This window comes from Erythrolamprus reginae, chromosome 2 (assembly GCF_031021105.1).
Source record: "Erythrolamprus reginae isolate rEryReg1 chromosome 2, rEryReg1.hap1, whole genome shotgun sequence".
NCBI classification, from domain to species: Eukaryota; Metazoa; Chordata; class Lepidosauria; order Squamata; family Dipsadidae; genus Erythrolamprus; species Erythrolamprus reginae.
In genome coordinates this window covers 314897793-314913002 of record NC_091951.1, presented here as the reverse complement: position 1 = coordinate 314913002, position 15210 = coordinate 314897793, and the positions used below count along the sequence as shown (strand labels likewise).

At 37.9% G+C, this 15210-nt stretch overlaps 1 protein-coding gene across 2 annotated transcripts in view; it reads left to right on the top strand.

Moving 5' to 3' along the window:
* The window catches only part of CERT1 (ceramide transporter 1), a 77416-nt gene that overhangs the window by 43985 nt on the left and 18221 nt on the right, over positions 1-15210 (top strand). The window contains exons 7-13 of one of the 2 annotated variants that reach the window (XM_070743202.1): positions 1902-2059; positions 2734-2826; positions 7158-7244; positions 9334-9426; positions 9978-10052; positions 13473-13568; positions 14441-14573. In XM_070743202.1, coding sequence (XP_070599303.1) covers positions 1902-2059; positions 2734-2826; positions 7158-7244; positions 9334-9426; positions 9978-10052; positions 13473-13568; positions 14441-14573 — 735 coding nt within the window. The remainder of the gene's footprint in view (positions 1-1901; positions 2060-2733; positions 2827-7157; positions 7245-9333; positions 9427-9977; positions 10053-13472; positions 13569-14440; positions 14574-15210) is intronic. The other variant, XM_070743203.1, reaches the window with a different exon arrangement.

Below are 15210 nucleotides of genomic sequence, written 5' to 3'. Positions count from 1 at the left end.
ATTCAAAGCAGCCTATAACACTTTCCAAAATTTGATTTCAATAATGTTGATACTGCCATAAATAAAACAATAGAACTTTAGGTTGGCAGTCTGTATTGGAACAGTAGAATGCTTGATATTCTATGGCTGTAACTACATTGTGTTTATATTCAGAACATTTCTTACTGATGATGCCTTACCTATTTCTGCTGTTAATAAGTGTTCATCTGAGGTATTGTCACACATGCTATGCTTACATCATATTAGATTATTGTAATGTAGTTTCTACCTTGACAACTGCCTAGAAACCAGACACAAATAGTCTAGAAGGACTTTGTGAAGTGATTGACCAGTATCTGTTCAACGAACCTAGTTGGTTTCAGAATGCTATTTAGATATTTGCCCTTTTCTTCCCATTTCCCTATAGAGAGATGTTCTACTTATATTAGTGACACAAATTTTATGGTTACTAAATATAAGATCTTATTAGAGGTGATCTATCTTAAATGTAATATTTTTCTCACAGAACTGTTCGTTTGATACCCTTTCTCCTTCTTCAGCACATAAGCCAGAATTTTGTTTCAAAACGTTTATAAGGCTAAGAAGAGAAAGAAGATTTCATTTTGATACTGCTTAGTTTTCAGTTTTGATTATGCTATTAAGCTAGGTAATTTCTTCTAGTAATGCTATAATTGACCTAAATAATAATAAAATAATAATAATATTTTATATTAACAGACTTCGGGATAAAACTTTTTAATAATACTGTAAGAGTATAGTACTGCCACTGTATATGGAGAACCTACAGTATACTTCATATATTTTATGCATTTATTATTCTACTTTCTTTATATACCTTGAAGTTCATTAGATATATTTTTTGCTGGCCTTCAGGAGTGTTTTAATTATTAACTGCATTTTGTTTTTATTAATGAACTATTTTTTAACTTTTATCTTATTTCTTATGCTAAAATATTTTGTATTTTCAAGTTGTAATCCAAGTTGTATAACTCTATTAAAATGAAATTTATTTTAAAATGTAGATTTTTGGATTTTTTTTACCCATACAATCCTTTTTTCTATATCTTTTGTCAAATAGAAAATTGAAAACATATGGTGGTATTGATTAGGGTGGGCTTGACTCATTAGTTAGATTATACAAACAAATGCATATTTTATTAAAAAAAACATCTGATAGGATGCATACATAGATGTTTTAGGTTTACTAATAGTATATTTTGATCTTACCTGATTGAATCCCAACTCTTAGCAAATGGAGAGGCCCAGTCTTATTATGACAACATCTAACATGATTTGAATGATGCATTTTTCCATCTTTAATATATATTGATGTATTTTTGTAACATTCTACCTCATATACTTTTAAATAGATCATTTATTCAAACAAGCTTAGCAACAGATGGCTGTTACAGTTAAATACTGAAATCAACTGTAGCTACAGAAAATTCATCTGTTTAGGTATATTATAATGTTCTTCCACTTTTAAGGACATTATTACTGTGCCTTGATTATTTTTCAAATGCTTTTATAGTTCATTATTAGATTCAAATTCATATTAATTATTGGTTTTAAGTGCTGTATCTGCTAGTTTTTAAGGTAGTTCTGTTTTAATTAAATCACACTTCAAGCTGTCAAACTACAATTGTTACAAGAATATTAACACTCCTGCCACCCACACATTTTTTCAAAGTAGTTAAAGCACCAAGAAACAGAATACACAGGAATATAGTTGGAAGAAGGCATTTCTCCTATTGCGTTTTCCTTGTATTCTACAAATGAACTTTAATTGCCAAATGATTTTTACTCTGCAAGGGCACATAGCTACATACAGAATCTTTTTCAGCTAACATTCATTTGAGTAATCAAGATTTGTACTGATATATCTATAATTTGTTTTGTAGTGTTTCCACATGTTTCACCCAAGGGAATAAATGGTATAGATTTTAAAGGTGAAGCTATAACTTTCAAAGCAACAACAGCTGGAATCCTTGCTACACTTTCCCATTGTATTGAATTAATGGTAAAACGAGAGGAGAATTGGCAGAAAAGGTTGGATAAGGTAAGGCTCTTAACTTGTGAAAGGATTAAATTGTGATTTTTTAAAAAAATAACTTCAGTTGTACTGACCTGTATTTACATTCAGTTATGTATATCAAGGCTCTGAAATTAATACGCTAACAAATGCTGCTTTTGGTTTTTCTACAAATCTGCTACTTTTACTTAAATAGAATTAAAACATAGGCTTCAGAAATCTTGTGTGGAATCAAGGGAAAATCTCTGAGCTGTGTTGGATATGCAGTTCAAATATAAATGCATATTGACCTTCTGGTCTTGCTCCTGACTTTTCTGGGTACAGTGAGTAATTGTAACGTGTTAACTTTAGAACTAATGAATGATAGTTTGGACCCTCTCTAGTTAATGGTTTCTGTTAAGGGCAATCATTGAATACTTTATAACAGGCAATAAATGTATAGCATTTCTTTGGGTTTTTTCCTTTGTTTTCATTGCTATATTACGTTTATTTAGTTAAGGGTTTTAGATAGCTAAAGACTGAAACTAATTTCCCAAAGCAAAAGTTCCTTCTCAATTTCCTTATGGTGATCATTTATTATAATTAGAGAGTGTACCTTACTTATTATACTTTATAGTGTGATGTAGTAACTTGTAAAAGTATAACTAAATTTTGAATTGTTTAAGACTAAAGTATACTGTCCCTTTTAAATATTCTTGTAGGAGGTTGAAAAAAGAAGGCGAATAGAGGAAGCATACAAAATTGCAATGACGGAATTAAAAAAAAAATCTCATTTTGGAGGACCAGATTATGAGGTATGAATTTTATGCAAATTTTCTATTTTAAAGCCAAGCCTGGTCTAATAGATTCAAACAGGTACTTAAATATTGAGCCACAGAGGTCCATTCTTGTATTGGTTTGTTCATTATTTACAGAGGTGGGCTGCTAAGGTGGAACAGTGATGTGTGCTTGCCCCTGTGGCTCTGACTGCTAGTGGAGTCCAGCGCAATTCTGCTACTGCACCTGGGCAGGTAGCTAAATTGCATGCAGACACGCAGGGTGCACCTGTGGGTGCACCTGCATGTCTGCACGTGATTTTGCTACCTGCCCAGGTGCAGTAGCATAATTGCGCTGGACTCCGCTAGCGCTCAGAGCCACAGGGGCAAGCACACATCACTGTTCCACCTTAGCAGCCCACCTCTGTCTGCCCTGCTTTCCTATCTTTCCATAAGAGCCTCAAGATCTGCCTCTCCAAATGGGCCCAAGACCCAGTGAGGGAATACCACACTGGAGATTGTTAGGTTGATAGTAAACCCCCCCCCCCTTGCATTCCTTGCTCCCATCCACCCATCTTTTTATCTCATATTTTCATTGGTTTTTTATTGTTTTATTATTTTTCTACTGTTATGTTTACAGTTCTTTTAATGTCTGTGTTTTTAGGTAAAGTGTCTAGAGTAGTCCCACAGTGAGATAGGCGGCAAATAAATTTAACAAATAAATAAATAAATGTGACATTTAAATGAACAAAAAATTATAGAGAAAATAAATCTGTCTTTGTAGTTTGTTTATTAATGGTTGGGTTACCTTTCTTGTAACATGTTTTTTTTAGCATTGGAATAGAACAGCACAGAACAGAACAGGATAGAATTATTTATTGGCCAAGTGTGATTGGATGCACAAGGAATTTGTCTCCAGTACATTAGGTCACAATGTAGAAATAATTATCAGCAGGTCATATATCATAATCATAGTTACAATCATTAATCATAAGTTATAAGCAACAATTGATGTCATAAACTAATAGGAGAAGATAGTAGGAAAAATGAAAAGATGAGAAATGAAAGACGGTGTGTGGAAATTAAGTGTTCAGCAGAGTGATGGCACGTGATTTGTGCAGTATATAGACACTCAATGGAAGGCAGGCAGGTTGAGATTATTTTTTTCTGCAATCTGGGTCCTCATTTTACCCACCTCAGAAGGATGGGAGGCTGAGTCAACCTTGAGCCGGTGGTGAGATTTGAACTGTGGAACTACAGCTAGGAGTCTGCAGTGCTGCACTCTAATCACTGTGCCACCCCAGCTTTTCCGCCGGAGCTGGAGTGCCGCCACCTTCTCAACAACCATCCCTAAAAACGGAAGGTTGGAGACTGGACAATAGTTGTTTAAAATAGCCTGATCCAGAAGAGGCTTCTTGAGGAGAGGGCACACAACTGCTTCCTCTAGCAGAGGTGGGAAGTGCCCCTCCCTCAAAGAAGCATTGATCACAGCCTGGATCCAGCCTCACATCACCTCCCTGCTGGCCGAGACTAACCAGGAGGGACACAGGTCCAATAAACAGTTGGAGTAGCTCACAGCTCTTATGGCCTTGTCCACTTCATGGAGTCACCAGTTCAAACTCATCCCATATAACCAGACTAAGACTAGTTCTTATTTTCTGTTTGCCTATATAAGGTAATAAGTCAAAGGATGTCAATTGTGTACAGGATTTTTTAGTTTAAACCATTTTAAACCATAAATATAATAGGTGTCTACTGCTTCTTTGTCATCTCTGTTATACTGCACCTATGGTGGCCTCTTATTTGTCTTCTACTCAGAGTGAACCTTTTTATTTGTAATTAGTTTATTTGGGGGGGGGGGTTCTCTCTCTCTAAACAGTATGATTTCCTGGTTATTTATTGATTCAGACATATTTAATATTATTACAAAATAATAAACCCCATTTTATTATTTATTTATTTATTACTTGGATTTGTATGCCGCCCCTCTCCGAAGACTCGGGGCGGCTCACAACATGTAGAAACAAATCATAAGTAATCAAACAATTTAAAATTTTAAAGATTTAAAAAAACCCCATATACTAACAGACACACACACAAGCATACCATATATAAATTAAACGTGCCCAGGGAGAGATGTTTCAATTCCCCCATGCCTGACGGCAAAGGTGGGTTTTAAGAAGTTTACGGAAGGCAGGAAGAGTAGGGGCAGTTCTAATCTCCGGGGGGAGTTGGTTCCAGAAGGCCGGTGCCGCCACAGAGAAGGCTCTTCCCCTGGGGCCCGCCAACCAACATTGCTTAGTTGACGGGACCCGGAGAAGGCCCACTCTGTGGGACCTAATTGGTCGCTGGGATTCGTGCGGCAGGAGGCGGTCTCGGAGATATTCTGGTCCAGTGCCATGAAGGGCTTTAAAGGTCATAACCAACACTTTGAATTGTGACCGGAAACTGATCGGCAGCCAATGCAGACTGCGGAGTGATGGAGAAACATGGGCATACCTAGGTAAGCCCATGACTGCTCTCGCAGCTGCATTTTGCACGATCTGAAGTTTCTGAACACTTTTCAAAGGTAGCCCCATGTAGAGAGCATTACAGTAGTCGAACCTCGAGGTGATGAGGGCATGAGTGACTGTGAGCAATGAGTCCCGGTCCAGATAGGGCCGCAACTGGTGCACCAGGCGAACCTGGGCAAACGCCCCCCTCGCCACAGCTGAGAGATGTTGTTCTAATGTGAGCTGTGGATCGAGGAGGACGCCCAAGTTGCAGACCCTCTCTGAGGGGGTCAATAATTCCCCCCCCAGGGTAATGGACGGACAGATGGAGTTGTCCTTGGGAGGCAAAACCCACAGCCACTCCGTCTTATCCGGGTTGAGTTTGAGTCTGTTGACACCCATCCAGGCCCCAACAGCCTCCAGGCACCGGCACATCACTTCCACCGCTTCGTTGACTGGGCATGGGGTGGAGATGTAAAGCTGGGTATCATCCGCATATTGATGATACCTCACCCCATGTCCTTGGATGATCTCGCCCAGTGGTTTCATGTAGATGTTAAATAGCAGGGGGGAGAGCACCGACCCCTGAGGCACCCCACAAGGGAGAGACCTAGGAGTCGACCTCTGTCCCCCCACTAACACCGACTGCGACCGGCCAGAGAGGTAGGAGGAGAACCACTGAAGAACAGTGCCTCCCACTCCCAACCCCTCCAGCCGGTGCAGAAGGATACCATGGTCGATGGTATCGAAAGCCGCTGAGAGGTCAAGGAGCACCAGGACAGAGGATAAACCCCTGTCCCGGGCCCGCCAGAGATCATCCATCAACGCGACCAAAGCAGTTTCCGTGCTGTAACCGGGCCTGAAACCCGACTGCTGGGGACCTAGATAATCGGCTTCTTCCAAGGACCGCTGGAGTTGGAGTGCCACCACCTTCTCAACAACCTTCCCCATAAAGGGAAGGTTGGAGACTGGACGGTAGTTATTAAGCACAGCTGGGTCCAGGGAGGGCTTCTTGAGGAGGGGGCGCACAAGCGCTTCTTTATAGAGTGATGGAAAAACTCCCCTCCCCAAGGAAGCGTTGGTAATCTCCTGGGCCCAGCTCCGTGTCACCTCCCTGCTGGCCGAAACCAACCAGGAGGGACACGGATCCAGTAAACAGGTGGCGGAACTCACAGCTCCAATGGCCTTGTCCACTTCATCAGGTGTCACGAGATCAAACTCTTCCCAGACAGGTGGACAAGTACGTGCCCCAGTCACCTCGACTGACTCGTTGTCAGTCAACTCTGTTTTACAATTGGAGTCGAGGTCGGCCCGAATCCGAGCGACTTTATCAGCGAAAAACGTGTTAAAGTCCTCGGCACTACTCTGCAAGGGCTCCCCAACTCCCCCCTGATTAAGAAGGGAGCGGGTCACCCTAAACAGAGCGGCCGGGCGGGATTCCGCTGATGCAATCAAGGCGGCATGGTACGCGCATCTTGCCGCCTTGAGCGCCACTTTGTAAGTCTTAATAAAAGCTCTTACAAGTGTTCGATCAGATTCAGACCTACTCTTCCTCCATCGCTTCTCTAGACGTCTCTTCTGGCGTTTCAACTCCCGGAGCTCCTCGTTGAACCATGGAGCTCTACGGGGTCTAGCGCCACGGAGAGGTCGCAAAGGCGCAATCCGGTCAAGAGCCTCTGCTGCAGCCTCGTTCCAGGCTTTCGCAAGAGACTCTGCCGAACTGTGGACAAGTATTCTTTTCAAACTGATAAAGTATCTAAAAATAATATGAGCAGATCCAAAGAAATCTGGTGCAGTGTTTTTATTCATTTGCAGTATACTTTCGAGCTGTCTTAATTGTGCACCTGCTATTGAACTTTCTATTGATTTTTGCTATAGGAAGGTCCCAACAGTTTGATTAATGAAGAAGAATTCTTTGATGCTGTTGAAGCTGCTCTAGATCGTCAAGATAAAATAGAAGAACAGGTAATATTAGTATATGACGTTCTAAGCAGAGCAGTGTCACTATGTTATATCATGGCCCCTTTTAGAATACACATATTGTAGTAAATATCTTCACACAGGCATCCCCAATCTTTTGGACCTCAAGGACCACCAAATTCATAATTTTAAATTCCACATATCCTAATTTATAATTTTAAGTCCAACAAACCATTAATATGAATTTCTTTTAAAAGATAAATACATTTGTAAAATAATGATGAGAGAACTTCCATTTTATTAATATGAAATGCACCAATTTAATATAACAAAATCATAAATGCTTGCGCGGTGCCCCCATATTCCACAGGTAGTTTAATTGTAACAAAATTATTAAAGTTAGTGTAATTATTACAAAATAATTCAAGCTTATTTGACAGTGACTTGCTGATGTTGTTGGAAAAGTCAGTCCCATGTTCCATAGCTGTAGCAATAGTCCCTTCCTGTCCCCTTTCCCTTTCCTTTTCTTTCTTTCTTTCCTTTCTTTTCCTCTTATTTCCTTCTTCCTCTCCTTTCCTTTCATTTCCTCTTCTTCCTTTCTTTCCTTCTTTCTTTTCCTTTTCCTACAGCCAAGTGGAGGCGTTGTTCTGGGATGACCAAATGGCCAGTCCTGTGACTACCACAGCTGTGGAATATGGGGCTGGCCGGTACAAAATAATGGTGCTGTTGCAGGGGGGGGGCACTGCACAAGTGGGTTGAAGCAGACATTGTGAAGGCTGGAAGCTGCAGGAGTGAAGCAGTACTTGCATTTGCACAACATCAGCATTCCGCCTCGCTATATTTGTGCCAGCCAGGGGCTCAAGGCAGCCCTCCTCTCCTGCCACTTGGGACTTGGAGTGGTAAATGGCGTCCTGTCTGGGGAACAATTGAAGTTTGCTGTCCATTGCGGGCACTAGCTTGGCCCCCTGCAAACTCCCGTCTCTCAAGGAACCCAGCCGAAGTTTTCCACGCAGCTTCAGTGAGCACTCTTTGAGAGACAAGTTTGTAGAGGGCCAAGCTATCATCCACAGTGGACCACTGTGCAAGCAGCAGGAGTTGAAGGCTGACTTGTGCCACCAGCTGGTGCAAATATACTGAGGCGGAATGCTGATGCTGCACAAATGCAAGTAGCGCTTTGTTCCTGCAGCTTCCAGCCATCGCAACCCCCACTTCGGCCCACTTGCGCAGCTCTTCCGCAAGAGCACCATTATTTTGTTCTGGCTGGTGAGGGCTACTCCTCTACCTGGATGCACTGCCCATTGCAGATGCTAGCTCAGCGCCCTGAAAACTTGTGTCTTGAGGAGCGCTCACTGAAGAGGTATGGGAAACTTTGGCCGGGCTCCTCAAGAGATCACTTTGCAGGAGGCCAATCTAGCAGGCACTTTCTCTCAAGTCTCCTACCCGGAGGCTTCACAGAAGGAGAGATGTAAGGCCAAAGGGAGGTTGAAACCCCCCCCCCCCCCCCGGCAGCCGTTCGGCTGAGCGCAGTGAGTTCTTGGTGATCCCTTCCTGTTCCAGCTTGTGGGGCTCGCACTGCTATACTCAAGGTGAAGTTTGCGCTCAGCCTTAAGAGCGGGGGCTAGCAGGTGGACTGGGTGATGTTGGGCAATGCAGTTTTGTGTTCCCGCGCATGGGCTGGATTAATTGCTCTCAGACATATCCAGTCCAGAGGCAAAGATTTCTCCACAGATCACCAAAATTTTCTTGCGGACTACCAGTGGTCCATGGACCAAAGATTGTCACCTGCGCTATACAGTTCAGGGGCTTCAGAATGAATCATATTTGTTTGTTTGATTGTTTTTTAATCCTGCCTTTATTACTTTTATTTTGTACTAATATTTTTTTCTAAATTATTTACATTAAAGTAAGAGAATTGCTGTTTGGTATTATGCAGGAATTGAACATAAATTTCTGCATAATACCAAACAGCAATTCTCTTTGGCTTTGTGTTCTTAACTTGGAAAATGGAGAGCCATAATGTGCCTATTACTGAGAATTATTTTTCAGATTATTTACTGTTTTCATGGTACACCCAAAATTTTAGGATAATAAATATATTTATATATGTGTGTATGTGTGTGTATTTGTTTTACAGTCCCAAAGTGAAAAAGTCAGATTACACTGGCCAACTTCGCTGCCACCTGATGATGCTTTTTCTGGTGTGGGGAATCATAGATTTATCCAAAAGGTAAGATGCTTCCGAAATGTGACCAGAACGTTAAATTAATGCTGTGTTCCAATTAACGTAATAGATTATGATTATGTAATATGTAAAGATCCTATTATGTATGAATAAAGCCATTCAAACTGCTTTACTATCTGCTGGAAGAAAAAATTACTTTTGCCGCATTGATGAACTTAAAGAAATGTTTTTTCTGCTAAGTGTGCACTTCAAAATTAAATTTAACTAAACTGTAATAAGGAGGACTTTTATTTTCCTAGAATTCTGCAAGCTTTCATTTTTCACTCTGTTAGAGAATGGTTTATTATGAATTAGTGAACACATCTTGTATACCAAAGCTAGGCAACAATATTTAGTATTCTGAGAAAGAATTCTTTATTGAGCAGTGTTTGGAGTATAATACATAATAGGTGCATGAAGTCAGCATTTGCTGCTGTACTTGCTGCTTATGGTGCTTTTGTTTCTTCTTCATAATCTTGTGCGTGGAAGTTGGTACAAAATGCTCTGTTGTGCCTTTGTTCTGATTACTTGGTTTTTTCTTTGTCTGTCTCTGTTAGCCCTATAGTCGCTCTTCCTCCATGTCTTCCATTGATCTAGTCAGTACCTCTGATGATCACAGATTCAGCTCCCAGGTACTGTATTTCTACATGCAGAGTGGCTTTACCATGTCTTCTTGCTGTATTTCACCTTCATGGTCACTTCTTTTCTTCTTGTTATGTTAACCATGTACGCTTGTTTTAAACAAAGTGCACATAAACTGTAGGAAGGAACTATATATTCTAATAGTGAGTATGAGGAAGCTAAATACGATTGTGAAAAAGCTTTGTTGCATATCAATCCAAAATGTTCCAAATGTGTTTTATTCCATTCTGTAAAAAACAGTACTTGTATAACAGTCCCTTATATTCTTGCAATTTCTCAAACATTGTACAATATTCAGAAATTTTAATTCTTCAACCTACATAGTTAATGTGGTCAAGATAAAAATTATTCATATTAATTCAAGATTCTGATGATCCAACATTTAAGTACTTTGCGTTGGAGATCTGCTATGTGAATTTTCATTTGACGTTTGGATCATGGCATGAGCAAGTTACATTGGTACAGAGTAACACTCATCTTTTTTCCACTTTTGTTCAACGTTTGTCATGTGCCTCACACCTCTATTTTTAATGACCTCCAAGTTGGAGAAGACTTCTCAAATTTGTTAATTTTTAAAAAGAACTTAAAGAAACTATGCTAACACTGTATCCAGTTTCCAATATAAATAAACCTGTCTTTAAATAATCTATATATCACACAGGACTTTTTCTAAATATTTGCTTAACAATTTGATTCTGGGGTCTTTGGAGAGAATAGCCCACAAATACTAAAAACTATTTTAAAGAAAGTCTTATGTAAGATTCTAAGAACTGAGTCAAGGAAGAATGTTTTTAAAGTTTTTGTAATTCTCAATAACAAAGGCTAGAGGTCCAAAACTCTATGGTTGTTTCTGTATTTAGTTCTTTGATATTACAGTTTGACATCTGCAAGATAATAGAATTCAGAGAAAGAATTTGGAGATTTTTTTTCCATATTTCCAAAGGTTATCTGCTTTTTGCTTTTGTATAATTATCTAGTAATTGAAGATTATTTTTACAACAATATAATTCAAAATATGATATCTAATTTCTAGCGTAATGTAACAGTATTATGTAAAATATATGGCAGAAAGAAAACTTTTCTACCCATCTTATTATATTTATTTATTTTATTTATTTTATTGGATTTGTATGCTGCCCCTCTCTGAGGACTATATATGCTATGATACATTTTCTTAAATGAAGGTTGTCTTAAAATACAGACATTTTTTCTTTGATTATTGTGTCTAAAGTTTGAAAGTCAACATTTTTCTTTATGATCTTTAAAACTTTGAGAATGTACCATAGAAAGCAAAAACTACAAAATCAACTGTTGTCTTTGCTTTCAGAACAAAACTTAGCATGGTTGTTTAGTTGTCATTTGATAATTGGAATTAGTATGATAGAATTTGTATTAAGATGGAAGCTTAATAATGGATTTGTGAGCAACTAAGCATCATTGGGAAACAGACTTGATGTTTAGATATAAGACTATGTTTGCAACAACTTCAGATCAGGCCAAATATTTACTATCCAAACTAATAAATTGCTAATTCAGAGAATATTCTTTAAATTGAGCAATTTATCTGTGAGGTTCTAACGTGATGTTTGTCAAACTCAATTCCTCCATTTTTATACAAGAATTTAAAAAAATATTGATTACATATGACCTCTCTCTAATGTTTCAAAAAGAGTTGAGTTAACTTTAAGAAACAATAAATATGTAGACAGATTCCCATTATGTCTGCTACATTCAATACTGCAGGAATACTGCAGGAATAAAATCATACTGCCAGTAAAGTAATTCTAGAATATATATCAACAGTGGGTTGTTCCCAGTTCAGCCCGATTCTAAGAACTGGTAGCGCTAGTGGCGGGAGACTCTGCCCACCCATGTGCAGAAGTGGCGCTCACGAACTGGTAGTAAAGGGTTTTAGAACCCACTACTGGTGTAAATAGGGAAAAAAAGTATTTAATTCCTAAGAATCAAGACTTTTTCCTTGCAATATCTGTTAACCATTAGAGTTATGAAGATGTTGAAAGATATTGCCTTAAAAACCAATGTGGTAATTGAAAACAGTTCTTCAGCATATTGCGAAGCAAGCTGACTTTTCTTTTGCTAGGAGAATAAAATAAATTATTCAGGTAATAAAATGTATCAAATAGGCAGGGAAAGACTTGCAAAATTGGAACAACTTATATAATTTATAAGGCTCAAAACATTCCTGTTTACTTGGTACAGTATTTAAATTACTTATACACCGAAAACGTAAGATACTAAGTAGTAGGGAAGAATTGATTGAAGACTGTTTGGTTTTGAGAATGATTAACTGTGTTCTCTTACAGGTACTTTTAAATAGTGTTGTTCAGAGTAATGCTTCTATATCAAATGAAGATTCCTGTTTAAAAATGTGAATCAATCAACCAATTAAGCTTTTAAGCAGTACAGTTTCTACAAAGAAGTTCTAAGTAATTTTGAGGTCTTAGGTTGATTGCTGTGTTATTTTATAAACAAATAGGTCTTATCTTTTTAAGGACATTTGAGGATAAGGAAAGAAAGTCATTTAGTAATTTCCCCTAATGTCATGTAAATTACAGTAGAGCAGAGATAAGGAGATTGAGATAGGCATATTGATAAACACATGGATTGCTGGTAATTTGAAATATTCTGGCAAATATTCCTAATGTTAATGAGAACATACTCTCTCTTTAGACCCAGTAAGATTATTTATTTTTAAATTTACTTACATTTAACATGTCCATTTAAGTTGTTTAAATATATCCAGAAATCACATTAATATAAATTGTTTCCTAAAGGGATAACAACAACAAAATATATATTGCGATTTTATTTATTTATTTATTTATTTATTATTTATTTATTTTGATTTGTTTGTTTGTTTGATTTCTATGCAGCCCCTCCCCAAAGACTCAGGGCAGCCTACAACATATAATAAAAAACAATAAAATACAATGGCAAATCCAATTAATTAACTAAATAACTAACCTAAAATCCCTAATATTTTAAAAATCAATCGTACACATTCTCAGACCTCAACCATACATAACATTCATCGGCCAGGGGGCCTAACATCTAATTGCCTCAACCCTGGCGACATAGATGAGTCTAAGACTCTTATGGAAGACGAGGAGGGTCGGGGCAATGATTTAGAGACTTTTTGTTTGAATCCCATGTATTTGTGCTTGCTTGCCTGCTTGCCTGCCTGCCTGCTTGCTTGATTATGAAAGTTCTTTGGCCAAGTCTGTTTTTTTGTTTATAATATATTTTTACACCGTCATTTTACTTATATATTTACTTATACAATGATTTATTTAATGGCACATTATTCATGTGATTACCTCCAAGCTACAGAAGAACAAAAAACCCTTCCATAAATGTATTTTTAATTTATTCCTGTTTTGTTTTGAAAGGTGGAAGAGATGGTGCAGAATCACATGACATATTCGTTACAGGATGTAGGGGGTGATGCTAACTGGCAATTAGTAGTTGAAGAAGGTGAAATGAAGGTAGATAGAATATTTCATATTTTATACATATGTTAAAATGTATACTAATTTCCCTGAGGCTAAATCAGTAAAAAGGTTGAAATTGGATCTCCAACTTTGGTTCAAACTTTGAGCTGCTATTTCTTTTTGATATTTAGAATGCATATTACTTTGTTTCTCTCTGTTTTAAATACTGTTTACAGTTCTAGTCTTACACTTGAAAATCAATATTAGAGTATTAGAAAAGTACAAAAATATTCCAAAAATTCTCAGAGAACTCAATCTCCTGTACTAGAAAAGGCTGGAATGTTTGGAACTTTGTAACTTAAAAAAAATGATATCAAGTGGAGACATGATTAAACTGAATAAAATCTTACATGGAATGGAAAAAAATGAAGTTTTTCTCCTGTCAAAATATTAGAACTTATAAAGTTGATTGGAGCAATATTTAAGATGAACAAAATGAAGCATTTCTTTTTACAGAGCATAATTAACCTGTAAAATTAATTATCAGTAGATGGTAAAAGCCACTAACTTGGATAGAGTTAAAGGGAATTAAATAGATTCATTGAAGACAGATCTGTCTAGGCCTACTGGTTTTAAAAATTCAGTTACTTTTAGCATGTGGGACAGATGCCAATAGAACAATAGAGGGACATGTTATGTATCCATTGCCATTCCCTAGTGCATATCCAAGAGGCATCCATGTGAGAAAAAAAATGTCAGACTAAGATGAGACCTGGTGTGGTCCAGCAAGTCATTTCTTAAGTTCTACAATTAAATGAATGGTATTTCTGTTGTAATTTTACTAATCCAGGATTGTCCCCACCAATTTCAAAAGTGAATTAAGAATATATTTTAAAAGTTTAAAAATATGTTATATTTATTCAAAGGTGTACAGGAGGGAAGTAGAAGAAAATGGCATTGTTCTAGATCCATTGAAGGCCACACATGCAGTCAAAGGAGTTACAGGGCATGAGGTCTGCCACTATTTCTGGAATGTTGATGTTCGCAATGATTGGGAAAGTAAGTAAAAGTAGTTTGTTTGTTTGTTTAATTGTATTTGTTTGTTTAATTGTATTTGTTTGTTTAATTGTATTTGACACCCATTTAATCCAGTTCCTCATTTTCAGCTAATATGTCTAGACATTCTAGGACATGCAGTTTTAACTCATTAAGATTTATTTATTTATTTATTTATTTATTTATTTATTTATTTATTTATTTATTTATTTATTTATTTATTTATTTATTTATTTATTTATATTTGTATGCCGCCCCTCTCCGCAGACTCGGGGCGGCTCACAACAAAGTGAAAAACAATTTATAACAAATCTAAATTTCTACTAAAAACATTTTAAAAACCCCATTTTCTAAACACACATACATACACACATACCATTCATAAATTGTATATGCCCAGGGGAGATGTCTCAGTTCCCCCATGCCTGATGGCACAGGTGGGTCTTAAGGAGCTTACGAAAGGCAAGGAGAGTAGGGGCAGTTCTAATCTCCGGGGGGAGTTGGTTCCAGAGGGTCGGGGCCGCCACAGAGAAGGCTCTTCCCCTGGGGCCCGCCAACCGACATTGTTTAGTTGACGGGACCCAGAGAAGGCCCACTCTGTAGGACCTATTCGGTCGCTGGGATTCGTGCGGCAGCAGGC